This window comes from Carcharodon carcharias, chromosome 10 (assembly GCF_017639515.1).
Source record: "Carcharodon carcharias isolate sCarCar2 chromosome 10, sCarCar2.pri, whole genome shotgun sequence".
Classification (NCBI taxonomy): domain Eukaryota; kingdom Metazoa; phylum Chordata; class Chondrichthyes; order Lamniformes; family Lamnidae; genus Carcharodon; species Carcharodon carcharias.
This window is the reverse complement of record NC_054476.1, coordinates 72783966-72807455: the sequence shown is the minus strand read 5'-3', so window position 1 is coordinate 72807455 and position 23490 is coordinate 72783966. Positions and strand designations below refer to the sequence as shown.

The 23490-nt window shown below is 42.1% G+C and overlaps 1 protein-coding gene across 1 annotated transcript in view; it reads left to right on the top strand.

Moving 5' to 3' along the window:
• Window positions 1-23490, top strand: part of LOC121282846 (N-acetyl-beta-glucosaminyl-glycoprotein 4-beta-N-acetylgalactosaminyltransferase 1-like) — an 827662-nt gene that overhangs the window by 590727 nt on the left and 213445 nt on the right. Inside the window, exon 8 of the mRNA XM_041196659.1 lies at window positions 5629-5707. Within this exon, the coding sequence (XP_041052593.1) occupies window positions 5629-5707 (79 nt within the window). The remainder of the gene's footprint in view (window positions 1-5628; window positions 5708-23490) is intronic.

Genomic DNA, 23490 nt, shown 5'->3' with positions numbered 1-23490 from the left:
CAACAAAGCGGTCACCGAGTGTCTCCAATGTAGAGGAGGCTGCATTGGAAGCAGCGAATGCAGGAGACCAAATTGAAGGAGGTGCAAGTGAAATGCTGCTTCACCAGAAAGGTATTTTTGGGTACTTGGACGGTGAGGAGAAAGGAGGTAAAGAGGCAGGTGTTGCACCTTCTGCGATTGCATGGGAAGGTGCTTTGGGAGGGGGTTGAGGTGCTGGGAGTGATGGAGGAGTGGACCAGGCTGTCCTGGAGGGAACAATCCCTGCGGAATGCTGCCGGGGGGGGTGGTGGTGAAAGGAAGATGTGTTTGGTGGTGGCATAATGCTGGAGTTTATGGAAATGGTGGAGGATGATCCTTTGAATGCCGAGGCTGGTGAGATGATATGTGAGGACAAGGGGGACCCTATCATGGTTCTGGTAGGGAGAGGAGAGTGTGATGACAGAGGCGCGGGAGATGGGCCGGACACGGTTGAGGGCCCTGTCAACCACAGTGGCTGGGAAACCTCAGTTAAGGAAGAAGGAAGACATGCCAGAAGCACCGTCTTTTGTTTTCTTTACTTTTTTAACTTTTCTTCAAATGATGGGAAGGCAATTGGCAGAACTTGCCATCTGCTGCTGGGAACCTATTGTAATCCTCATCCATTTTTCTGGATTGGGTCCATTTGTGATGCAGGGCAAGCTTTCCCGCCACTAAGAGGGAGTCTACTGTTTTCAGGAAGGGTAATCCTGAAATTATTATTTTGCTTTTACTTGCATGGTGAAGCAGCTTTTTCAAAATGGTAGGGAAAGATAGCTGTGTGGCCTCTTCCTTTGTAAAGTTTGTAATATTTTTACCTTGAGCCAGTGATAAAATATATCACTTCAGCATTTTGCTACATTACAGTGATAAATCAACCATTGCCATGTTTAAGGTGATGTGGGACTATGATGTACATAAAACAGAGCTCCTAAGTCCTGGGATACCCAATGTGCACCACCATAGGGAAACTTTTAACTTTCTGTATTTTTTAATTCACAGTTTTAGAGATTACAGATAAAAAGGATCCCGCTGAAAATAAGTTACGCTTCCCTCAGTTTAAAAAAATATTTCAAAGGGATTACTTTTAAAGAGAGTAGCTCAATACAATGTAAAATCTTGATGAATTTTGGGGAGAGGGGTTGATGAGCTTTATATCTTTGCCATTTATGATGAGGAATATCAGTTGTAGTTTTTAGACAATAAGTGAATATTGATGTCAAACAACTTCCCAACAAAAACATGTCAATCTCAGCCTAAGATAAAAAGCAAAATACTGCGGATGCTGGAAATCTGAAACAAAAACAAAAATAGCTGAAAAAACTCAGCAGGTCTGACAGCTCTATCAGTCCCACCCCCCTCAACCTGCTTATATTTAATCTCATTTCTATTTTTCCTTAGTTCCGATGAAGAGACATATGGACTTGAAACGTTAACTGTATTCCTCTCCGCAGATGCTGTCAGGCCTGCTGAGTTTATCCAGCTATTTTTGTTTTTGTTTCAATCTCAGCCTACTCAGCTCCAATTGTCCTGCTGTACACAACCATTTTGGGGAGAGAATTCCAGATTTCTACTACTCCTTGTGTGGAAAAGTGCCTCCAGAATTTCCTCCTAAATGACCTAGCTTTAATTTTAAGATTATGTTCCCTTATTCTTGATTCCTCCACCAGAGGAAATAGTTCCTCTGTATGTACCCTATCGACTCCTTTAACAAACATATGAAATAGAGCAGAAGAAGGCCATTCGGCCTATTGTGCCTGCTATGCTATTCAATAGGATCATGTCTGATCTGTTTGTGTTTTGATTTCCACATTCCCATCTACTTCCGATAACCTTTGATTCCCTTGCCTAACAAGAATCTATCTACTTCCACCTTAAAAATATTCAATGACCCCGCCTCCTGAGGCAGAGTTCCAAATTCACACAACCCTCTGAGTGAAAAAAATTCTCCTCATCTCTGTCCTAAAAGGGCAACCCCTAATTTTAAAACAGTGCCCCCTAGTTCTGGACTCACCCACAAGAGGAAATATCCTTTTCACGTCCACCTTGTTGAGACTGTTCAGGATCTTATATACTTCAATCAAGTCACCCCTCACTCTTCTAAACTCCAGTGGAAACAAGCCCAGTCTGTCCAATCTTTCCTCATAAGAAAACCCGCTCTTTCTAGGTATCAATCCAGTAAACCTCCTCTGAAGCACCTCCAACACATTTAAATCCTTCCTTAAATAACATTTGATCTTTTAAAGTCACCCATCAGATCACTCCTCAATTTTCAAACTAAAGGGAATAGAAGTCAAGTTTATGCAAATTATCCACATAATGTAACCCTTTAAATCATTGTCAGGTCTAGGTCAGGTATTTTGTGGATTAAATGCAGAATGAAACTCCCTTTTCTTTCCTCCAGTGCTTCAACCCCAACCTTGCAAGCATTTTTTTTTTTTACTTTGCACACCTGCCATTTTGCCTCCCAGCCTCTGCCGAAGTAAGGGCATCAACTTATGTCGATCGACCAGTTGTTATTATCGGCTTTGGGTCCACAGATATGTTGCAACCATATAAAACTTTTTTCATTTATGACAGCAGATGTAGAAAATGTTTTTATTCCATCAGTCTGGTCTGGATTCCAGTCTAAACTACAGAAGTAGAGAGGATGAATGTTAACCCATAGCACCACCAGTTCACCAACAGATATGCAGCATTGCTTTTATGGCTATATTAGTTTATATTTTGCCTCATCCTAATGAAAAGGCTGGTTTAAAAGGCATTATGCAGTGATTAAACTACACCTGTTTATTACATTTTAATTTCTCTCGCCATCAAACACAATTAAGTCCAGAGTTAAAGAACTCTGTCCAGGGAATTTGAGATGTTCCCAGTCTCAAATGGCACTCGGGACTATTAGCTCAAGTTCAATTGCAGTGATGCGCATAATAAGCAATTTCAATCTGAAGTTGGCACAGGCACTAACATCGAGCTGAATGAGAGCGAGAGTAGACTAGAAATCAGCCCTGTCCTACTGCCAGAATGATGTCTTATAGGAACAGATTTATTGACCATAAGCTTCAGACTTCAATCAGTAACCTGCTTTGGTGTTGATAGTCTTCGAGAAGCTTCTTCTGTGAATGTGGCCTTTTGTTTAAAAGCGTGATTCTGGTAGGCTTTCACTGCAGTATGGATTGGCTGGCAGCTCCAGTCCAATACTATCAGAGCTCAACAGACCCTTCAGTGCAGCCGTGTGTTGCAGTTATACAAATTGTAATCGATTTTGTTTCAAATGTCATGTTCTTAAAGGTTATGGTTATGTTCACATTGCATTCCCATTGGCTATCAAACTTTCAAGTTAGTTTTCCAGTGCAATCCCTAAGATTACGAGATAAAATGCTCAAATTTGCTATCTAACTGCAGTTGGATGTGTATTGTGTTGTGGGTAACTAGCTTAGTTTTATTAAACCTGATTCGAAAACTATGGGAATATTTGTACAGAAAATGCTGGCAAAACTCAGCAGGTCTGGCAGCATCTGTAATGAGATAAACAGAGTTTACGTTTCGATTCCATATGACTCTTCAGAGCCATGAAGAAGTCGTATGGACTCGAAACGTTAACTCTGTTTCTCTCTACACAGATGCTGTCAGACCTGCTGAGTTTTTCCAACATTTTCTGTTTTTATTTCAGGTTTCCAGCATCTGCAGTATTTTGCTTTCATCTATGGGATTACTTACTTTCTTGAATATTCTCTTCCCACCATCCCCTCCTCACACACCCTCCTGCCGCTCCCTACCCGCCAACGCCCCCCAACCCTCAACACCCAAACCTTCTGCTGGTTTTATTGCCTTCTCCCTAAAGGTAACGGCTCCTGCTGGGGTACAGTTCCACAGGGGATATCTTAACCAAATGGCAATTCTTTTCATGTATGATGATTCTGGACAGGTTGCTCCACTGTGAAGGCAATTGCAGCTGAGCACAATCCTGAGCTCGCCCGATGTTCACATAAGGCAAGAGTCAAGAACACTGATCAGGGTTAAGAATTCCAGCTGCTTTTCTTTCATTGGGCAGTGCAATTGACTACTGAGCCAGCAAGGGAACTTATAAGAAATACATCTAAAAAGAATGAACTGTGGGCATGTGGACCATTGCTTTGATGCTGTAACATGCCTTATCACCTTAAGAGGTCTCCCTTTCCAACTTCCCCAATGAAAAGCTCTTGATTTTAACCATGTTGCCATGAAAAGTAGCAGTGCAGGCCTTGTGGTGACATAAGAGGTAAGAAGGCAACCTGTCAGAAGAAACAATCAGTCATGCTACATGGCAAGGTGATGAGTGGGAAACCACCAGTTTGGGATCAAACCAGAACTATGTAGCTGTAGCATTGAATGGCTACGCAAAGACATAGGATGGATTTCCGTGGAGTCTTCCCAATTCTGCGGACCTTTAAAAAAGGTGGGTGGCACCCAGATGCAGGAGTCCTGCCCTCATTTCTGATGGATCCAATTTTTGCCAGGAGTGTTGGGAGGTGGGGAGGACATAATTCACACAAGAGGGAATCGTGTGCTCAGCAGGGCAATTTTAACAGTGTTGAATTCAAACACCCTATTTTGGCTGTTGCAAGGGTCTTAATCCTCAGTGTGGGAGTCACAAATTGATAAAGTGGATGTAAACACTCTTGAAGGGCAGATAAGATCTGTTAATATGTCATGATCTAAAGTTTTTTTTAAACCCCATGCTTTTTAAACATGATAAGAACAGGTGGAAACTGCCAGTGAGAATTTAAAAAGCCCCATCTGCTTGACTGCTTTAATTGACAGGCCATCTTGTGTAGGTTAGAAAAAGCATTACCATCCATTTGAGCAGTTTCAATAGAGGTTTGCGTTGATATTTCCAAAGGGCTGTTTTTATGTCATTATGAATATTTAGTTGAGTTTCAAAAGCTACAATGTTCTCAGCTGGGATTCTGAGTTATTAGTTTGGTTGATGGTTTAAATAGGCTATTAAAGGATTAGCTGTCTTTGATGGGGTTTGAATAGAAGTTTGTTTTTATAAGAGATTAACCACTTGATATTTAAAAGCTTTGAATAGGTTTCATGAATGGAAGTTATTTTCACTATTAAGTGTGTATGAATGAGAGGCATATTAGATAGCTAGAAGTTTATTTTTCTCTCCACATGGTTCCTGAGGTCTGCCCATGGTATGTACTGGCTGACTGGATATGGAGGTGCCATGAGGGTCAATGGGGTGATGGGTTGGTGGTTGGTGGGTGGAGGGCACTGGGAACCATGGGGGACCATGGGGTGGGCGAGGGGTGAGTGCTAGAGGGGCAAGCAGCTTCTAAAACAACTGCGACAGAGTATTAGCGAACCAAAGAAGGCTTTCTAACCAGTCTGCCTTGGCACTTGCCCGCCCCCTTAGCCACCAACAAACTACTTCTGGGGTCGGCAGGCCCGACTCTATCCCACCCCTGCCTCCTCAGAGCAAAAATTAGGTCTGATAGGATCCTTTAAACCAAGGCGGGCCTCCCGAGTCAGGAAATTTCCTGACTTGAGCTACCTGCCATGGGAGTGAAAATCCGGCCCATACTTCTAAAAATGTCCTCATCAATGCTTTTCCTTTCTCCACAGTGTTATTTCTGCAAGAAGGTACTACTTTGAGATGCTTCACAAACAGGATGATAAGGGATCAGATCACGTAGAAGTTGGGGTAAGTGACGTTAACTTGGTAACTCTCTTGAATAGGAACTCATTGGCAGAGTAATCAGCAACTAGCCAATATCAAACTGATTAATTGCATCTGCCCAGATTATCTCAGTGCTCTGTCAATTAATTGTTGGGCTGCCAAGATTGATATTTAAGATTAATGCTTAACATTCCAACAAGTAGGTTCTTTTAAAAGAGATAAAACAGAATACCGATTGGGTGGCGAGACTGGTCAGTAATTTATATCTGTTTTAACATAGTCCCAGCTTTCTATGTGGTTTGATTGTCACAGTTCATAGATTAAATACTTCACATGTGTGAACTGCCAGTTGATTATTGACAGGAAGGTCCATAAGCGCATTGCTATGGGAACTCTCCATGTTACCAAGTGGTAGGATACAGGCTGTATATTCACTGACACAATCAGTGTTACTGAGCATGTTGTACTGTGTCAAAACTGACTCAAGTGCGGAACTGGCAGAGATCCATTCACCCTCAATATTAGGAAATATTACTGAACACAAAGAGAGAAAGAAAGCAACAGTGTGAATGGGGATATGTTCCCTAATGCAGGTAATTTGGACTACATTCCAAGATGCCAACAAGGTCATTACTGGCCTTGTGATTGTTGTAATTTAGCCACATGCCTGTAAGGGTTGCCTTCAATGGCTAAGAAGCAACTGTAGCCTGCAAGTTTCAATGCTAATGAAAACCTCCTTTTGGCAAAGTTCCATTGTCCACCATAAAATCATACTCATGAGTGATCTATGGGACGTATACCAGTTGGAGTAGATGATGTCTCCTTCTGTGACTGGAAGAATATGAAGTGATCTGGATGCTCATTCTTGGAGGTCTGCGTAATGAAACCAGCCTTCACAGATATCACAATACATCTGCAGATGGCCAACCTAAGAAGGAAGCTCAGAGAATGCCACTCATCTATGAGACAGGTAAAAGGGCAATGCCCGATCCCATTGCCACATCAAAAGATACAAAAAACAAAATAATGCCATTGGTGGAAATGTGAAATAGAAATACAGAATGCTGGGAATGCTCAGCAGGTCAAGTAGCATCGGCAGAGCGAGAAACAGAATTAATATTTCGAGTTGATGATCTTTTGTCATAACTGGAAAAATTAGAGATGCAACAGGTTTTAAGCAAGTGCAGAGGCAGGAGAAAGAGCAAGGGGTTGGATCTGAGGAGAACAAAAGAGAAAGCAGAGAGATTAAATGATAAAAGGGATGATAGTGCAAGGCAACAAGAGATTGTAATCAGAAAAATAAAGAAACAAAAGATGGGCCTAGAGGAAGTGTAAATGGGAAATAGCAGATTCATTGTCAAAGCTGCCATCTGAACAAATGGAGGCAGAAGTAATGATCTGTGAATATCGACCTCAGCCCTGAGTCCAGAAGGTTGCAAAAAGTATCTAAATGAAAAATGAGGTTCTGGACCTTGAGCTTATATTGAGCTTCATTGGAAAGCACTAGGAGGAGACAAAGAACAGAGACATCAGAGTGGGAATAAGGCAGTGAATTAAAAGGACAGTGATCTGAAGCTTGGGGTAATGTTTGCAAAATGAATAGAGGTTGTCCACAAAGCAGTCACCCAATCTGCGTTTGGTTTCCCCAGTATAGAGGAGACAACGTTGTGGCAGTACATACATTGAAATAGTCCATAGTCATTCCAAGCTTCCAGTGGGTTCATTTCTCTCCAGTTCCCAGGGTCATAATGTTGAGTGACTGTCAAAATGCTCTTACCTCAGTTTTCAGAGAATTTTCAAATTGACTACCAGCAACAAGGCCCACTCAGGCAACTTTTCCTCCTAGCCTCACCCGGGCAAATCTTCAGAGAATTTAAAGTGCCACAGGATGTATCTCTTTAACCAGAGACCATCTTTTTCCCCTCCCACCCCCTTCCCTCCCCCCCTCACATTCTGCTTGGTAGCTGGCAGAGGACTCAGTCTTCTTCTCTCTACTGATTACACCAGCTGCAGCTTTTGCCTTTGTGTGAGACCCCTTTCTCTCTATCGCTCTCTCTTTTTCTGTCCAGAAACCTCCAGAGACTGAAAGTCTGTCCACAGTCAGTCCAGCTGATCTTGCCTGTGAAATACGACACATACATTTCAATTGTCTCTGACCGGGGCCACCCTATCCCTGTGGAAGCCAAACCACACGGGCTTGTTGTCGGGCAGAATTCAAAACAAATCACATGATACTCTTCATTCCTCCATTTTACCATGAATCAAAAAAGACAATCCAAAACATTATCATCTTATGAAGCCTTTATTTGAAGCTGTGTTTGGGGCCTTGGGCAGTGAGAAGGGAGAATGTAAAAGGGCAGGTATTGCATCTCCTGTGCTCCCATGGGAAAGTGCCAGTGGAAAGGGAATGGTGTTGGGGTGATGGGGGATTGTACAAGGATATCAATGAGGGAACAGCCTGTACAAAATTATGAAAGGGGAATGGATGGGAAGATGTATTGGGTAGAGGCATCACACTGGAGATGGTGGAAATGACGGATGTTAAGGGAACCCTGTTGTGATTCTGGGAAGGAGGGGAAGGACTAAAAGCAGAAGTATGGGAAATAGAACAAATACAGTTGAGGGCCCTGCCATCTACAGTGGTGGGGAACCTGCGTCTGAAGAGGAAAGAAGACATATTGCAAGCACTGGTATAGATAATGGGATTGCCAGATGCAACAGAGGTGGAGAAGCTGAGGAAATGGAATTGAGCCCTTATGGGAAATGGAGAAATAGAAATGTATTCAAATTAGCTGTGGGATGAGTGGGTTTATAATGGATATTGGTTGCTAAGGTCAGAGGTAATATGATGACCAAGAAGACCTTGGTCACTTATTTCCCTTCCCCCACCAATGACAAACCACCCTGATCCTCAAAACACACAGTATTATGCAATTATGTCAATGTAAATAACTCGATGTATTAATGCTGATTTGTAAGAATTTTTGCTGCCTTGCCAACAACACACAAATAAAATGTACTTGAGTAGACCAAGGTAGATCAAGAGAAAAATATGAGAAAATAACTAGAAATAAATTGTGAGGGGAAGCATTCCTCTAGTAAATTTAACAAATTAATCACAACTTTCAAAAATACATTGGTCTAGGTTCTGATTCCCATGAGACTGATAACCTTTAAAAGAAAGGCACCCCCTCAATGCCAATGAAAAGAAATCCCGATTCACAGTATTTCACTGTTTTAAAACTTTTTGTAATAAACCAACTAAAATCAACATAATTCAGACATCAAATAATAGCCAGAGAATATTTCAAATAAAAAGGTAATTTTTTTTCACTTTAAGTGTTGATACAACAAAGAAACGCCTCATGTAGTTACAAGCACTTGCAGCACTTCCTACACAAATGTGGCACCATGTGCAATCTCACATTCTTCCCAACTCAGCCTCTGCTATATAGGATCTCTCACTTCCCAATCAATTGTTTTGGTCCTTGAGTTGCATTCGCCAGCAGCCACATTCTATCCGAAGTCCCTGAACATAGTTAATACCAACAAGCTGCAAGACTAGCATTTATTGCCCATCTGTAACTTCCCCCGAGAAGGTGGTGATGAGCTGTCTTCTTGAACCACTGCAATACAGTTGGAGGTCAATCATCTCAGCTCCAGGACATCACTGCAGGAGTTCCTCAGGGTGGTGTCCTAGGCCCAACCATCTTCAGCTGCTTCATCAATGACCTTCCTTTCATCATAAGGTCAGAAGTGGGGATGTTCGTTGAAGATTGTACAATGTTCAGCACCATTCGCGACTCCTCAGATACTGAAGCAGTCCATGTCCAATGCAACAAGACCTGGACAATATCCAGGCTTGGGCTGACAAGTGGTAAGTAACATTTGCGCCACACAAGTGTCAAGCAATGATCATCCCCAACAAGAGAGAATTCAACCATCGCCCCTTGGCATTCAATGGCATTATCATCACTGAAACCCCCACCATCAACATACTGGGGGTCACCATTGACCAGAAATTGAACTGGACAAGCCAAAGAAACACTGTGGCTACAAGAACAGGTCAGAGACTGGGAATTCTGCAGCGAGTAACTCACCTCCTGACTCCCAGAGCCTGTCCACCATCTACAAGGCACAAGTCAGGGGTTTGATGGAATATCCTCCACTTTCCTGGCTCCAACAGCGCTCAAGAAGCTCAACACCAAACAGGACAAAGCAGCCACTGATTGACACTCCATGCATCACCTTCAACATTCACTCCATCCGCCACCGATGCACAATGGCAGCAGTGTCTAGCATCTGCAAGATGCACTGCAGCAACTCGCCATAGCCCCTTCAACAGCACCTTCCAAACCCGCAACCTCTACCACCGAGAAAGACAAGGGCAGCAGATGCAAGGGAACATGATCATCATCTGCTAGTTTCCTTCAAGGTTTCTGGAGGAATTCCAAGTTCCTGACTTGGAACTGCAACGCCATTCTTTCACTGTCACTGGGTCAAAATCCTGGAACTTCCTTCCTAACAGCACTGTGGGTTTACCTGCAGCACATGGACTGCAGCGGTTCAAGAGTGTGGCTCACTGCCAGCTTCCTAATGACAATTAGGGAAGGGCAATAAATGTTGGCCTAGCTAGCAGTGCCCACATCTCATGAAAGAATTTTTAAAAATGAGAACTACATAGTGCTATACTGGCAGAACTGAGGACATCAGGGTGATCCATTACAGAATCATGGTTGCAAAGTGACCACGACTGGGACCAGAATATTCAAGGATATTTTACCATTCTGAAGGATAGGAAGAATGGAAAAAGAGGTGGAGTAACTCTGTTAATAAAAGATAAGATCAGTCCAGTAGTGAGAAATGATCTTGGTTCAGAAGATCACAATGTAGAATCAGTTTGGGTGGAGTTAAGAAATTGCAAGGGAAATAAGTCACTGGTGGGTGTAGTTTATAGATACCCTAACACTAGCTAATTATAGGACAAATTATAAATCAAGAAATAATAGGGGCTTGTAAGAAAAGTACTGCAATACTTGTGGGAGATTTTAATCTTCATATGGATTGCTTGAATCAAATTGGCAAACCTGTCCTGGGGAATGGGTTTACAGAATGCATTTGGAACAGTTTTCTAGAATAATACATCCTGGAATCAACCAGGGAACAGACTATTTTCAACCTGGTCATGTGTAATGAGACAGGATTAATTAATGATCTCAGTAAAAGATCCTCTCAGTAAGAGTAATTATAACATGAGAGTATTTTACATTCAGTTTGAGGGTGAGAATTGTGAGTCTGAAACTAAGATCTTAAATCTAATTACAGACAGTTACAAAGATGTGAAGGCAGAGATGGCTAAAGTGGACTGGGAAAATAGATTAAAAGGTAAAATGGGAGAGATGCAGTGGCAGACATTTAAGGATAAAATTCCCAACTTGTATCAAAGATATATTCCTTTGAGAAAGACTCTTTGAGAAGGATGCCTCATCCATGGCTAACTAAAGAAATTAAGGATTGTATCAAATTGAAAGAAAAGACATGCAATGCTGTGAAGATTACTGGTAGGAAAATAGACTAGGAAAGAAAATAAAAACCAGCAAAGGATGACTAAAAATATAATAAAGAGGGAGACAGTGGAGTAGAAGAGAAAAGCTAGCCAGAAATACAAAAGCAGACAATAAAAACTTCTCCAAGTATTGAAAACAAAAGGACTAGCTAAATTGAGCATTCATCCCTTAGAAGGTAAGACCTGGGAATTAATAATCACAAAAATCACAGAATTGTTACAGTGCAGAAAGAGGCCATTCGGCCCATTGTGTGGGAAACAATAAAATGTCATAAACTTTGAACAAGTATTTTGTATCTGTCTTCGCAATAGAAGGCACAAAAAGCATCCCAAGAATAGTAGTAAATCAGGAGGTAATAGGGAGGGAGGAGCTCTGAAGAAGAGTCATACGGACTCGAAACATTAATTCCATCTTTCTCTCCACAGATGCTGTCAGTCCTGCTGAGTTTTTCCAGCATTTTTTGTTTTTGTTTCAGATTTCCAGCATCCGCAGTATTTTGCTTTTATTTAAATGAGGGAAGGCTCTTGTTTTCACTTTTACAATAATGCAGGGGTGGCTTTTGGTAGCCTGATTTAGGACAGCGGTCTGAGCTGTTTCTGGGAATCTTCCTCGGTCTCTACCGGTTGATAAAAACAGTTCTGTTTCAAGGTGTCTCTCCCATTGGCCAGTTTTACATCCCCGCCTTGGCGTGTCTCCCTGCCAGCGAATGCTGTTTAAATCTCCGTTCAGTTTGGCTGGATCGTAATATCCTACTGGGCAAGAGGGGATGTAAAATCCTGGCCATGATGTTCAAGATGGCTCTGCATGCAAAATGGCTGTTGACAGCCAGACTTAATGGGCCATAACTTCCATCTAGCATCGGAAAGTGCTGGCCGGCAGGAACTAGAAGAAAGAAATGCACGCTCACCTGGTCTTGAAAATTACGTTGACACTTCCATTCACCGGAGCTGCTTGGAGCCTGCATCGAAGGACTCCTCACAGGGCCCAGCGAAGTCTAGTTCCAGCGGATTCAAGGAGGCCACCTTAGGGGGTGGGAGTGGTGGTCCAAAGTCCGGGGTTGTGGGTGGGAGTCAGAGCCTTGCAGGGGGTTCATGGGGGATTCCAAAGTCGGCAAGGGGAGGTCAGTCGAAGGTCTGGGGGGGTTGGGGTGGCAGAGGTTGGAAGTCCATGGGGGAATGGTTGGAGTTTGAGGGGTTGAGGTTGGGTGTCGGAGATCAGGGGATTGAATTCTGGGGGAGTGAGGGATCAGAGGTTGGGGAGATAGAGGAGCAAAGGTTGGGGGTTCTGACGGAGGTCTGGTGGGGGGTGGTCGAAAGTCTGTGGTGGGGGGGGCTCCCAAAGTACATGGGGATAGGGTAGGAGGAATGAGGGGGCGGGGCAGAGGTCAGGGGTGGGGGAGGTTTTGGGGGGGTGGGGGTGTCAGAAGTCGGGGTTGGGGGTTCTGAGGTCGGTGGGGTTGGGGTGTTGGGAGTTTGGGGGCTTGGGAATCGTGGGGGCATTGGGTGAGTCCGGTGGTGGGGGGGTCACAGGTTTGGCTGCAGTCCCATGGGGTCGGTCAGGGTCATTGCTATAGTTGCTCAGAAGCTAAGAGGTTTTAATTCTTCTAACTTTTCCTGAGCAACTATTGGTCTAACCCTGACCTAACCATCTGAAGTTTGAGATTTAAACTGCATTTTCAGATGGTTCCCAGCACTGTGCAATTGTCCAGAGGAAGTTTGCACTTCTGGGCAATTGTCGTGTAAACCTTTACCTGGGAACTTCCCAGAGGGATTCCCCAGCGCATCTTTTGGGTACCCCCACAAATCCGATGCTCTGGAGCTTGGAATTTACAGGCCTGTATTGTTCCAAAACTTAAATGGCTGCTGTAGTCCCGTCCATTGTCTTTTTAGTCAAGGTAATTAACCTTTTTAAGGTCACAGCCATTAACTTTAATGGTTCCCATTCTCCCAGGATTGAGGAAATAAGAAAGAGCTATATGCACTCCAGGGAAGCCACAATGAATTTCTGTTTACACTGGTGGAAATGTGAATTGAATTTCAAATATCTCCATGTGCTTGGGTATGACCACCTGCAACTCACTTGGAGTTTCCTGGAAGCTTGGCCACATTGCAGTGGAAAAAGTCAGGTGACTTTTAACAGCAACCTTTAAGGCTTCTTGTGTTCATTTAAAAGGGAAGATTAGCTGTAATTTATGATATCACAATTACATGTTGGTGATAGTTTGAAAAGAAGGGGTGCACAGATAGTGAATGAATTGGTTGTAATCGGCCAAAGTTCCCTTGACTCTGGAAAGGTTGCAGCAGATTGGTAAACAGCAAATGTAACAGCTTTATTCAAGAAAGGAGGGACACAAGTAGCAGAAAAGTATGGCCAGGATTTTCCCCTTGGCAATTTGGGGCAGGGCCTGCTCACCAAGGGGAAAATGACACAGGATGACGTCGGGAGGAATCCCTGACGTCATCCCGGTCTCTTTAAATGTTTAGGAAGGCGGGCGGACAGCGAAATCAGCTGTCCACCTGCCGACCTGTCAATGGCCAATTGAGGCCATTGACAGGCTAATTAAAGTAATTAAAGACCTGCCCGTCCAAGCTTAAGGCTGGCAGGCAGGCCAGGAGTCCCAGCGGGCTTCTGATTATCCATGAAACGTCATCCACTGGTGGGATGAAGTTTCATGTCCGTTTTGTAAAAAAGTTATAAAGTTTACGTGTTTTTTATTAACATCTCCCATCTTGTGTGACATTATCACATGAGGGGAACATGTTAATAATTTTTTAATTTTTTGTATTTTTAAAGTTTTTCGGACTGTCACTAGTCTCCCTGAGACAGCACTTAGTCTCAGGGAGAAGTGCGCACTTTGACAGATGGAGAATCCCTCCCCCCACCCCAGGGACAGGAAGCACATAGCGTTTCCTGTCAGGGATGCCACTGGATGGGCCTTAATTGGCCCGCCCACTTAAAATGGCGGTGGGCCCAGTTTCGGTGGTGAGGATCGGCTGGCTGCCTGCCACCAAGCCGGTGGGGCCCGCACGCCATCCGAGGGCAAAATTCTGCCCTATAGGTCAGTTATCCTAACATCAGTCATTGAGAAAATTCTAGCATTGATTATTAAGGAGGTAGTAGCAGGACACTTAGAAAATCATAATACAATCAGGCAGAGTCAACATGGTTTTGTGAAAAGGAAATCATGTTTGACACATTAATTAAAGTTCTTTGAGGATGTAACAAGCAAGGCTGGACAAAGTGGAATCAGTCAATGTAGTATATTTGGATTTCCAAAAGGCATTAGATAAGGTGCCACATAAAAGGTCACTGACAAAATAAGAGCTTGTGGTGTTGGGGTGGTAAATTAGCATGGGTAGAGGATTGGCTAGCTAACAGGAAATAGAGTTGGGGAAAAAGCTGGCAAACTAACTTGTGGAGTGTCACAGAGATCAGTCCCGGGGCATTAGCTCTTTATGATCTATATTAATGACCAACTGTATTGTAGCCAAATTTGCTGATGAAAGAAGGATAAATAAGAAAGCTGTGAGGAGGATACAAAGAGCCTTGAAAGGCATATAGAGAGATTAAGTGAACAAGTAGAATAAGTAGACAAGCATTTGGCAGATGGAGAATAATATGGGAAAATATGAGATTTTCTGCTTTGGGAGGAAGAATAGAAAAGCAGAATATTATTTAAATGGAGAGAGGTGGCAGAATGCTGCAATAAAAAGGGATTTGTGTGCATGCAGGTGCGGCAAGAAATTAGAAAGGCAAATGGAATTTGACCTTTATTGCAAGGGGATGGAGTATAAAGGTAGGCAAGTCTTGCTACAACTGTACAGAGACTGCACCTGGAGTACTATGTATAGTTTTGGTCTCCTTACTTCAGGATGGAACACTTGCATTGGAAGCAGTTCAGAGAAGATTCACTAGGCTAATTCCTGGGATGAAGGGGTTGTCTTATGAAGAAAGGTTGGGTCTACAGTACACTCACTGGAATTTAGAAGAATGAGATGTGACATTATTTAAACATATAAGATTCTAATGGAGGCTTGATAGCGTTGTTGCTGAGAGGATGTTTCTACTCATTAGGTAATCTAGAACTAGGAGGCACAGTTTAAAAATAAGATCTTGCCCATTTAAAATGGAGATGAGGAGTAATTTCTTCTTTTGTAAGATCGTTAGTCTTTAAGGCCTGGCAGGAAAGTGGAGTTAAAGTCACAATCAGATCAGTCATGATGGTATGGAATGGTAGAGCAGGCTCAATGGGCCAAATGGTCTTCACCTGCTTCTATTTCTTATGACCTTGTAAAGGATTTGACTGTCCTGACTTCACAAGTACAGTAGCAACTATTATATTATTATATGTAAGTAGCATCCTCTGTAAATGTAATTAGATGATTAAATTATTTTATTTTTTTTTACATCATATTAATTAAAGTAAGATATTTACTTCTAACTTGCTTCCTCAGCTGAGGATTTCTGTTCCAGTCGATCAGTAACTACAGCAACATCTACTTACATTTATATAGTTTCTTGAATGTAGTAAAATGTTACATGGCACATCACAGGAGAATGAGCAAATAAAATTTGACATTAAGCCACATAAGGAGATATTAGGACAGTTAACTAAAAATTGGTCAAAGGGGCAGATTTTAAGCAATGTCTTAAAGGGAGAGAGAGAAATTAAGAGGCATAGAGGTTTGGGGCATGAATTCCATAGCTAATAGCCAAGGCAGTTGAAGGCATGGCTGCCAGTGGTGGAGCGATTAAAATTGAGGAAGCACAAGAGAGACATTGGAGGAGCACAGAGATCTTGGAGTGTTGTTGGACTCAGAGGTCATAGAGATAAGGTGGGACAAGGCCATGGTGGAATTTGAAAACAAGGATGAGAGAAGTTTGATAAAAACCTCACCAAGAGTTAAATAATTGGCGGATATAGAAATGGAAACCTCTACAACTCTGGTTTACTAACTGGGAGCAAAACCTTGATGGTTCATTGAAGATATTGCAACTATGTGACCAGGCAAGGTGAATTCCTCTCTGTTATATTTTCTTATTCTCATGCAGCTCCATCAATTCTTTCTGCTACATTGTCTCAGTTTTCCTGGTCTCCCACACCATCACATCATTACACAAGGCTTTTTTTAATATATCAGTTTTCACCCTTGACCTCTGCCCTATCCCTCTCATTGATTCAAAAAAATCCAAGCAAAAATCCCTTTCTCTTCTCCCAGAGCTCGTTTGCTGTCTAAATCCTAAATTACCCTTGATCCTGCCAGAGAAATGAAAAAAAATTGTGACAAGATTGTTTGATATATATTTTTAGATTCCTTTTATTTCCAGCTCAATGAGCAATAGCCCACAACCAGCGAACATAAGAAATAGGAACAGGAGTAGACCACATGGCCGCATCAGACCTGCCCCGCCATTCAATATAATCATGGCTCTTCTGGGGCTTCAACTCCATTTTCCCACCTGCTCCCCATATCCCTTAATCCCCTGAGAAACCAAAAATCAGCCTTATAGTATTCAACGATGGAGTATCCACAATTCTCTCAGGCAGAGAAACAAGAACTAATAACCTAGTGGGCAGGCCTAGCACAATGCATTGTACTAACTACAATACAAACGATCCTTTGTCAATGCATATTTAACAGCAACTTAACTGAAAAGACCATTGTACATGATGGGTAGTGTGAGGCTCATTTAAGGCAGGAAGCAGAAATCAAGAGATTTCCCAATGTCACAATGCAGCCTCCTGCCTGGCACTGCCCACCTGGGCTAATTTCATGCTGAGGTGGCAGGGATGGGCTGGAGACATGGCCAACAACTCCTGAAGCAGGCAGGAGGTGGAAACGGAGGCAGATGGATGCTGAGGCAGGCAGGTTAAAAGCTCTACCTCCATTCAATAGAAAATTGGTCCATATCATCAGTAGATGAACGTTAGGCCCTCTAACTCTCACTACCTCACCAACCCCCCTCACCCTGACACACCCCCACCCACCCTCCATACCCCCACACCTCCATAATCCCTTTGACAGCTGTGTCAACAGCCCCTGTTGAGCTGAATTCATTAGTAGGTTCGGAGCTATGCTATGCATTCATAATGAGATTTTATTACACAACTGCGTTAGCAAAACCTCCAGGGCTAAATACATTAAATGTTTCAAGGTCACTCAGAGTTCATCCATCTGTTTAAGCTTTGAAACAATTAAACAGATGTCTGAGCAGTCAATGAATGAAAAGAGAGCATAGGGGCTAATGGACACGGACAAATTCAAATTTCAGTACTGTTTAATGGAGAGAAGCACGTTATTCAATGGATGGTGTATATGCTAGTACATCAAAGACTTTCCCACTTTTATAATGCTGGTCAATTTAATGGTCACTTACCTTTTAAAAACAAAGCCTTGCCATCAATCAATTAATGCATTAAAAGCATATTTAATTTATCATACAGCATTTCATTATGACATGTGAAGCTGGCAACACCTTTTGAATTTACTGTTAAAAGGTTCCTGATTCCAGAACAGGCTTCCCCCATGGTTAATGACCCCTCTGAGCTATTGTGAACCATGTCACCTTTGAAAACCAGCCCAACTTCATGAAAGTTGTGTTTAGTCTGAACTCCCCACTTTCGCAATGGAGCCAGCAACATTGGGTGCAGGCTCGCAACCCGCACCTTATCCTGTGCCCTTCAAAATTGTCAGCAACAGGGATGGGGGTGGGAATCCTGGAACTGGGTCCTGATGAAACCCATCTGATGTGGGTTGGTCCCACATCTGCGCAGGAAAATCTACCCCATGTCACAGAATTTCCTTAAAGTCCATCACTGAAGCTACCAAGTTTCAGTGTCAAACTTTGAGGAAACTCAGATGTAAATAACTTGTGCCTGAATTTCCTCTCTCTTTTTTTCTATAACATTCCATTGTAAGGTGCAACTCGCAAAAATTTTCCCAATTTATGCCGCTTCTGAACTTGCGGTAAATTTTACACCTAAAATTGTAGGATGCAGTGCAACCTAAAGTCATATCTTTGATGTTTTATCACTTTTTTCAGCAGTTTATTGCTTTTATTTCTCACTGAAACCAAAATTGTATTTTCTGTATCATTTATAATGGAAACTGAATAGACTAAACAAAGTAAATATTGTAAGTATACTCTTCTGCCAGTGGTGGCACTATAGTGCCTCACTTTGGCATCTGCCAGCTTTTGAGGCATGAGAAGTTCCTATACTCAAAACAAATGTGCTTTCAAATTAGCCATACTTTTTCCTGTTTATTTTTAAATAATAATACAAATCCAAGTATTATATAAAAATACAACATTTGGTTAGAAAAGTTGTGGTTGGATTACTTATGTTCTCCTAGATATAATTATTCCATCCCTCTAACCACACTCATCTGTACGCTATACTTGATTTTCATTAACTAAGTGCCATGTTACAGGAAATTGGCTTGTGCACACATGTGTTTCTACATAAAGCACACATACCTTAATTAAGTACTTAAAGTAGCTAAGGAGGATTTTACTCAGCAAAAGAATGAACTGCTTGCACAGAAGGAGGCACTGTCAAACCTGTCTCTCCTGGAGAAGAACGCAAAGTTTAAACCATGGGAATGAACTTAAGGAGAATGATAATCCTACATTTAAACAGGAGGAGGACAATTCAGCAAATGGCTCAGTGAAACTTTCTTCACAGGACATTAAAAAACATGCACCCATGAAGAAGAATGGAGATCTGGAGTTAAAACCTGAACAAAATGGTACAAAGACTGTATTAAAAAGATCAATACCCTGATGACAGTGTAGTGTCTGGTTTTAAAGAAGATCTAAAAGAATTACTGAGGGAGGAAGCATTATGACAGAGAATTCCTTCTTGGTTTATGATTCACCCCTGCCAGTACCAGAAGACCTGAGGGATTACTGAAGTCAGCAAAGTTGTTCTTGACAAAGTTAACAAGACCAACCAAGCTTACAATTTTCTAATCTAGGATATGGAAATGCTGTAAAACCTATTCAAAATGAGAAAGGAGATTTGCTACAACAGTGAAGCCACCAGAACTAAAATGAACTCCCAATACGGAAGAAAGTTGGAATTCCAAGAACTCATATAAAACTGAACTTTAAATCCTAACTATCACATGAGATTGAGTGTGATAAGTCTTATAATGCTGCCAAGACAAACTGTTTAATGATGAAATGTGACAAGGGAGAGAATGTTACCTGTGCTGTATCTGGTAAATTAGTTGATAAGGTGCTTACAATGTTATATTTTGTGTTGGAGAAAATTATTACTTCAGTAATAGTTTTGGGGGTGGAGGGCAAGTATTGTGAATGCAAGGTTCTTATAAGATGATTATGCTTTGGACTGTCTCTTTAAATTTAAAGTAAAATAGCATAACGGTAAGAGACATGTGACCTCCTGCCAGCTGTACCTGGCAAGGGGCCATAGGGAAGGGAGAGGTCCAGGTTAAAATTTGCTGAACCCTTGAGCTATATTTCACACCTGAATACAGAGAGAAAAGCAGCTGCCTTGTCTTATATAGAGCTACGGACTCCTAGTCAGTCTGATTGAAGAAGGCCTGGACACAAGAACTACAATGGTTCAAGAAGAAGGCCCACCACCATCTTTTGAAGAAAACTGGAGATAGACAATAAATGTGGCCTTGGCAGGATTGCTCATATCTTGAACACATTTTGAATACTTTGGCTTTGCATCAAAATAAGATAAGCAGTTGACCCTGAATTGAGCCCACATGAGCTTGGCAAACTGAACCCCACCTTTTCCATTTTCCAGAGAACTCCAGTTGGGTATTAATAGATTAAATTGTTAACCACTGACACAAACAATAAGAATAGCCAATTATTCACTTTATGAGGAGCATGTTGCAAATAGTGGAAGGAAAGAAAGACTACAAGGAGTGAGGAAATAGGCAAGAAGTGCAGCAATGATCAGACTGGCAGCCTGTAAGATCTCTGATACTCATTAGAGACCAGACATTAGTAGTCTGACTGTTGTCACTAAGAAATGTATGAAGCCATCTATATTCAGTGCTAATTATGTTTTTCAAGTTTGGTTTTCACCTATTTCTCTATTAAGTGTCAGTACCTATCTTTTGGAAAGTGATATCATGATTATGTTTATTTCTTAATTAATATTTTTAGGTGAAACTTGCATTAATATGAGAAATGTCTGTGCTGGGCATGGAAAATCTTTGCATCAAAGGCTCCCAGTTCAGGCACAGCAGCCTGCCCATTGTTGGGAAGACACTTGCATCCCATCAATCAGGAATGCATTTGGTGTCAGTTGAAAGAGATAGCCGGATAATGTGCTAACACATTGTAGCACTCAGTCCCATGTCCCTTCAGCAAAAATACAAGGAAAATTATTTTGGTATTTAATATGAAAATCAGCTATTGCACCTTGATGCTAGTGATTGAAAAAGAAGATAATAATTATTCCATGGCCTACCCTTCAGGTGAAATGAGTTAAGTAAAATATCTTCTATTTAATTGAATCTTCTGAAACTACAAACTCATATTAAATAATATTTACACTGATGACACTAGTTTAGGATCTCTGACTTGTGGTGAGTCACACTTGAAGTTCACAATGTATTTAATCAGTCCCTCCTTTCTGAATTGCATTATGGACTTTAGGCTAACTCTCCAAGAACATTTAATCACATCTTAAATTTTATCATCTCAGCTGCAGTTTCTATTTCAAGTCAAATTACTATGACTGCACCAATTAAATTTATATTATAGATCAAGCAAAACTGAGGGTTGAAAAATGAGTTTATACCGGATTTAATAACTGAGCTAGGTTTTCCAATGTCTCATTATTCAGTGCCAATTTGTTATGTCAGTAGATGTGCTGTATAGCTTCTTTTTGACATATTAGTGTTTTGAGCTGTAATGCAATGACAATTAGAATAATGGATTAAAAAAGCAAAAATTAATCAGTAATGGAGCATGAAGTACTCAAAACTGATGAACTGCCGAGAGATTAAAGAACTAAATCCTGTTGCATCTGTTATATATTAATGGTAGGTGGATCATAACATTTCATCTCAAAATGCTTTCAAAATTCTGATGTCAACCTGGTTCTATGGAAAACCCCATTAGAAAAGTGTCAACATTTACCTGCAATACCTGATATGCCTGTAGATGGAACTGTGATAAATTATTTTTCCCCCTCTCTCAATGTCAAGTTCTGTTCATGTTAGCAAAACCAGAGTGCCTAACACCATAATGCCTTACCTCAGGAGCAAACCTGGAGAAATTGGTGGCTGTTTGGGAATGTTGATAGTGCAGGAGGGTACCTAGCTGACTATTAAAAATATAAAAAAGAGACATATAGACCTGGATTTTTTGCAATGATGGAGAGCTTCTCCTTCATTATGAAAATAGAGGAGGAGGTTGAGACCCAGAAGCCTCAGTCACAAACATGGCACCTACCATTTTCATGGGGGCAGGTCCAGATTTCTGTGTGCACATTTCGTAGAGGCAGCTGCCCATATAAAACAGCAGCTGCCTCTGGCCATGCCTGATTTTCATTAGCCAAAAGTGGGAAACACAACATGTGTAGATTAAACCTGGTAGGAGCAGATCTAAACTTTCAAGAGGTGAGATACCCTTTTGGAGAGATAGAGCACCTCTTTGGATATGGTCCCAAGACACCCCTGGGGGAGATCAAGTGCCCTCACCATGCCTTTTGAGAGAGGTAAGCTGTCCTTTAGGAGAGGCAAGGTGCCCTTTGGGGTTGTTAAAAGTGGACATAAATGCGTGTAAAAAGTGCATAAAGTTATTAGACCATCAAGAGAGCTGTTAAAAGGAACTGGCAAAAGCAACTGTCCAGCTGTCAAGGCATTTAAAAATCCTGACCTTTAAATCTTTGAAAAAACTGGTGTGTTAAAAAAATAATCATTGCTTGCTATTTCACTCAATTATGACATTAGCCTGAAAGTTAAAATTACTGGATTAGTGCACCATGGCTGATTTCACAAGCTTCCATTATCAGAGTGGGGTGCCTGCCAGCTCACAGTTTGATTGGCAGCAACAAGTGGTTATAAACTCTTTAAGGTGGGACAATGAATTCCAATGTTTGTTTTTGTAATTGGTTAAGTACGTGAATAAAATATTTGTTTTTATAGGGGATTATGTAATTGAAAGAATGTAAATGTAATGAATGGGTTTTTATGAATGGGAATATTTTGAATGAAATCTGCAATTGACACTGAGCAGAGTTGTTGGATGGGCGGGCCCGACCCAATCTCTGGCGCTGGGGAACTGATCCCCGCTGGAGAAGCGGGCCTTGCCACCATTTTACGTGGGTGGGCCAATTAAGGCCCACCCAGCATGATGTCCAGTGGGAAGCACTATGCGCTTCCTGTGAGGGCGGGGGGGAGATTCCCCAAAAGTGAGAGTACGCTCTTTCGCACATGTGCACGAAAGAGTGCCCCCCTCCTTGAGGTTAAGTGCTGCCTCAGGGAGATCGCTTCCACATTCAAAAATATTAAAAATAGGAAAAATGAGATGAGATGGGACATGTTCATAATTTACATAATTTTATTAAAATTTTTGAAAGCCTGCATGAAACCTCATCCCGCCACTGAATGAGGTTTCATGTTTTATCTATCTGCCACCGGGGCTCCTGGCCTGCCCGCCAACCTTAAGGGGATTCCGCCCAATGTCATCCCACGTCATTTTACGTGGATGGGCCAATTAAGGCTCCGCCTCCTGCTCGCCGATGGCAAAATTCTGCCCACTGGGAACTTTATTTTGTTTAATCTCAGCATGAGTTCTGAGGTCTGCCCGTGGTGGATACTGGGTGAGTTGGCATGGAGGGAATGAGGTCAATGAGTGGTGGATGAGGGGCATGGGTTGACATGAGTTGACACTAAGTTAGCATAGGGGCCATAAAGGCCATGGCGGGGTGGGGGGGGCGGGGGTGGGGGGGGGCTAGAGATGCATAGTTTGGCAAAGAGCAGTAAGGACCGATGAGTCATAGGTAGAATGGCATAGGTTAGCATGGAGGGTGTGAGGGGCATTGGGAGTGGGAGCATGAGGTAGCATGAGTTGGCATGGATTGGGTACAGGGAGTGTGTGGGGCTGTTGGGGGCTGGGGGGGGGCGTTGGAGGCTGTTCTTTGTTTTATTGTTTTTTTTAACTTCCACACAGTGGCCGGCGCACTGAGGCAGACCTTCCGCCTAGCCCGCTTCCACACTCGGCAGCCTCTGCACTGTTTCC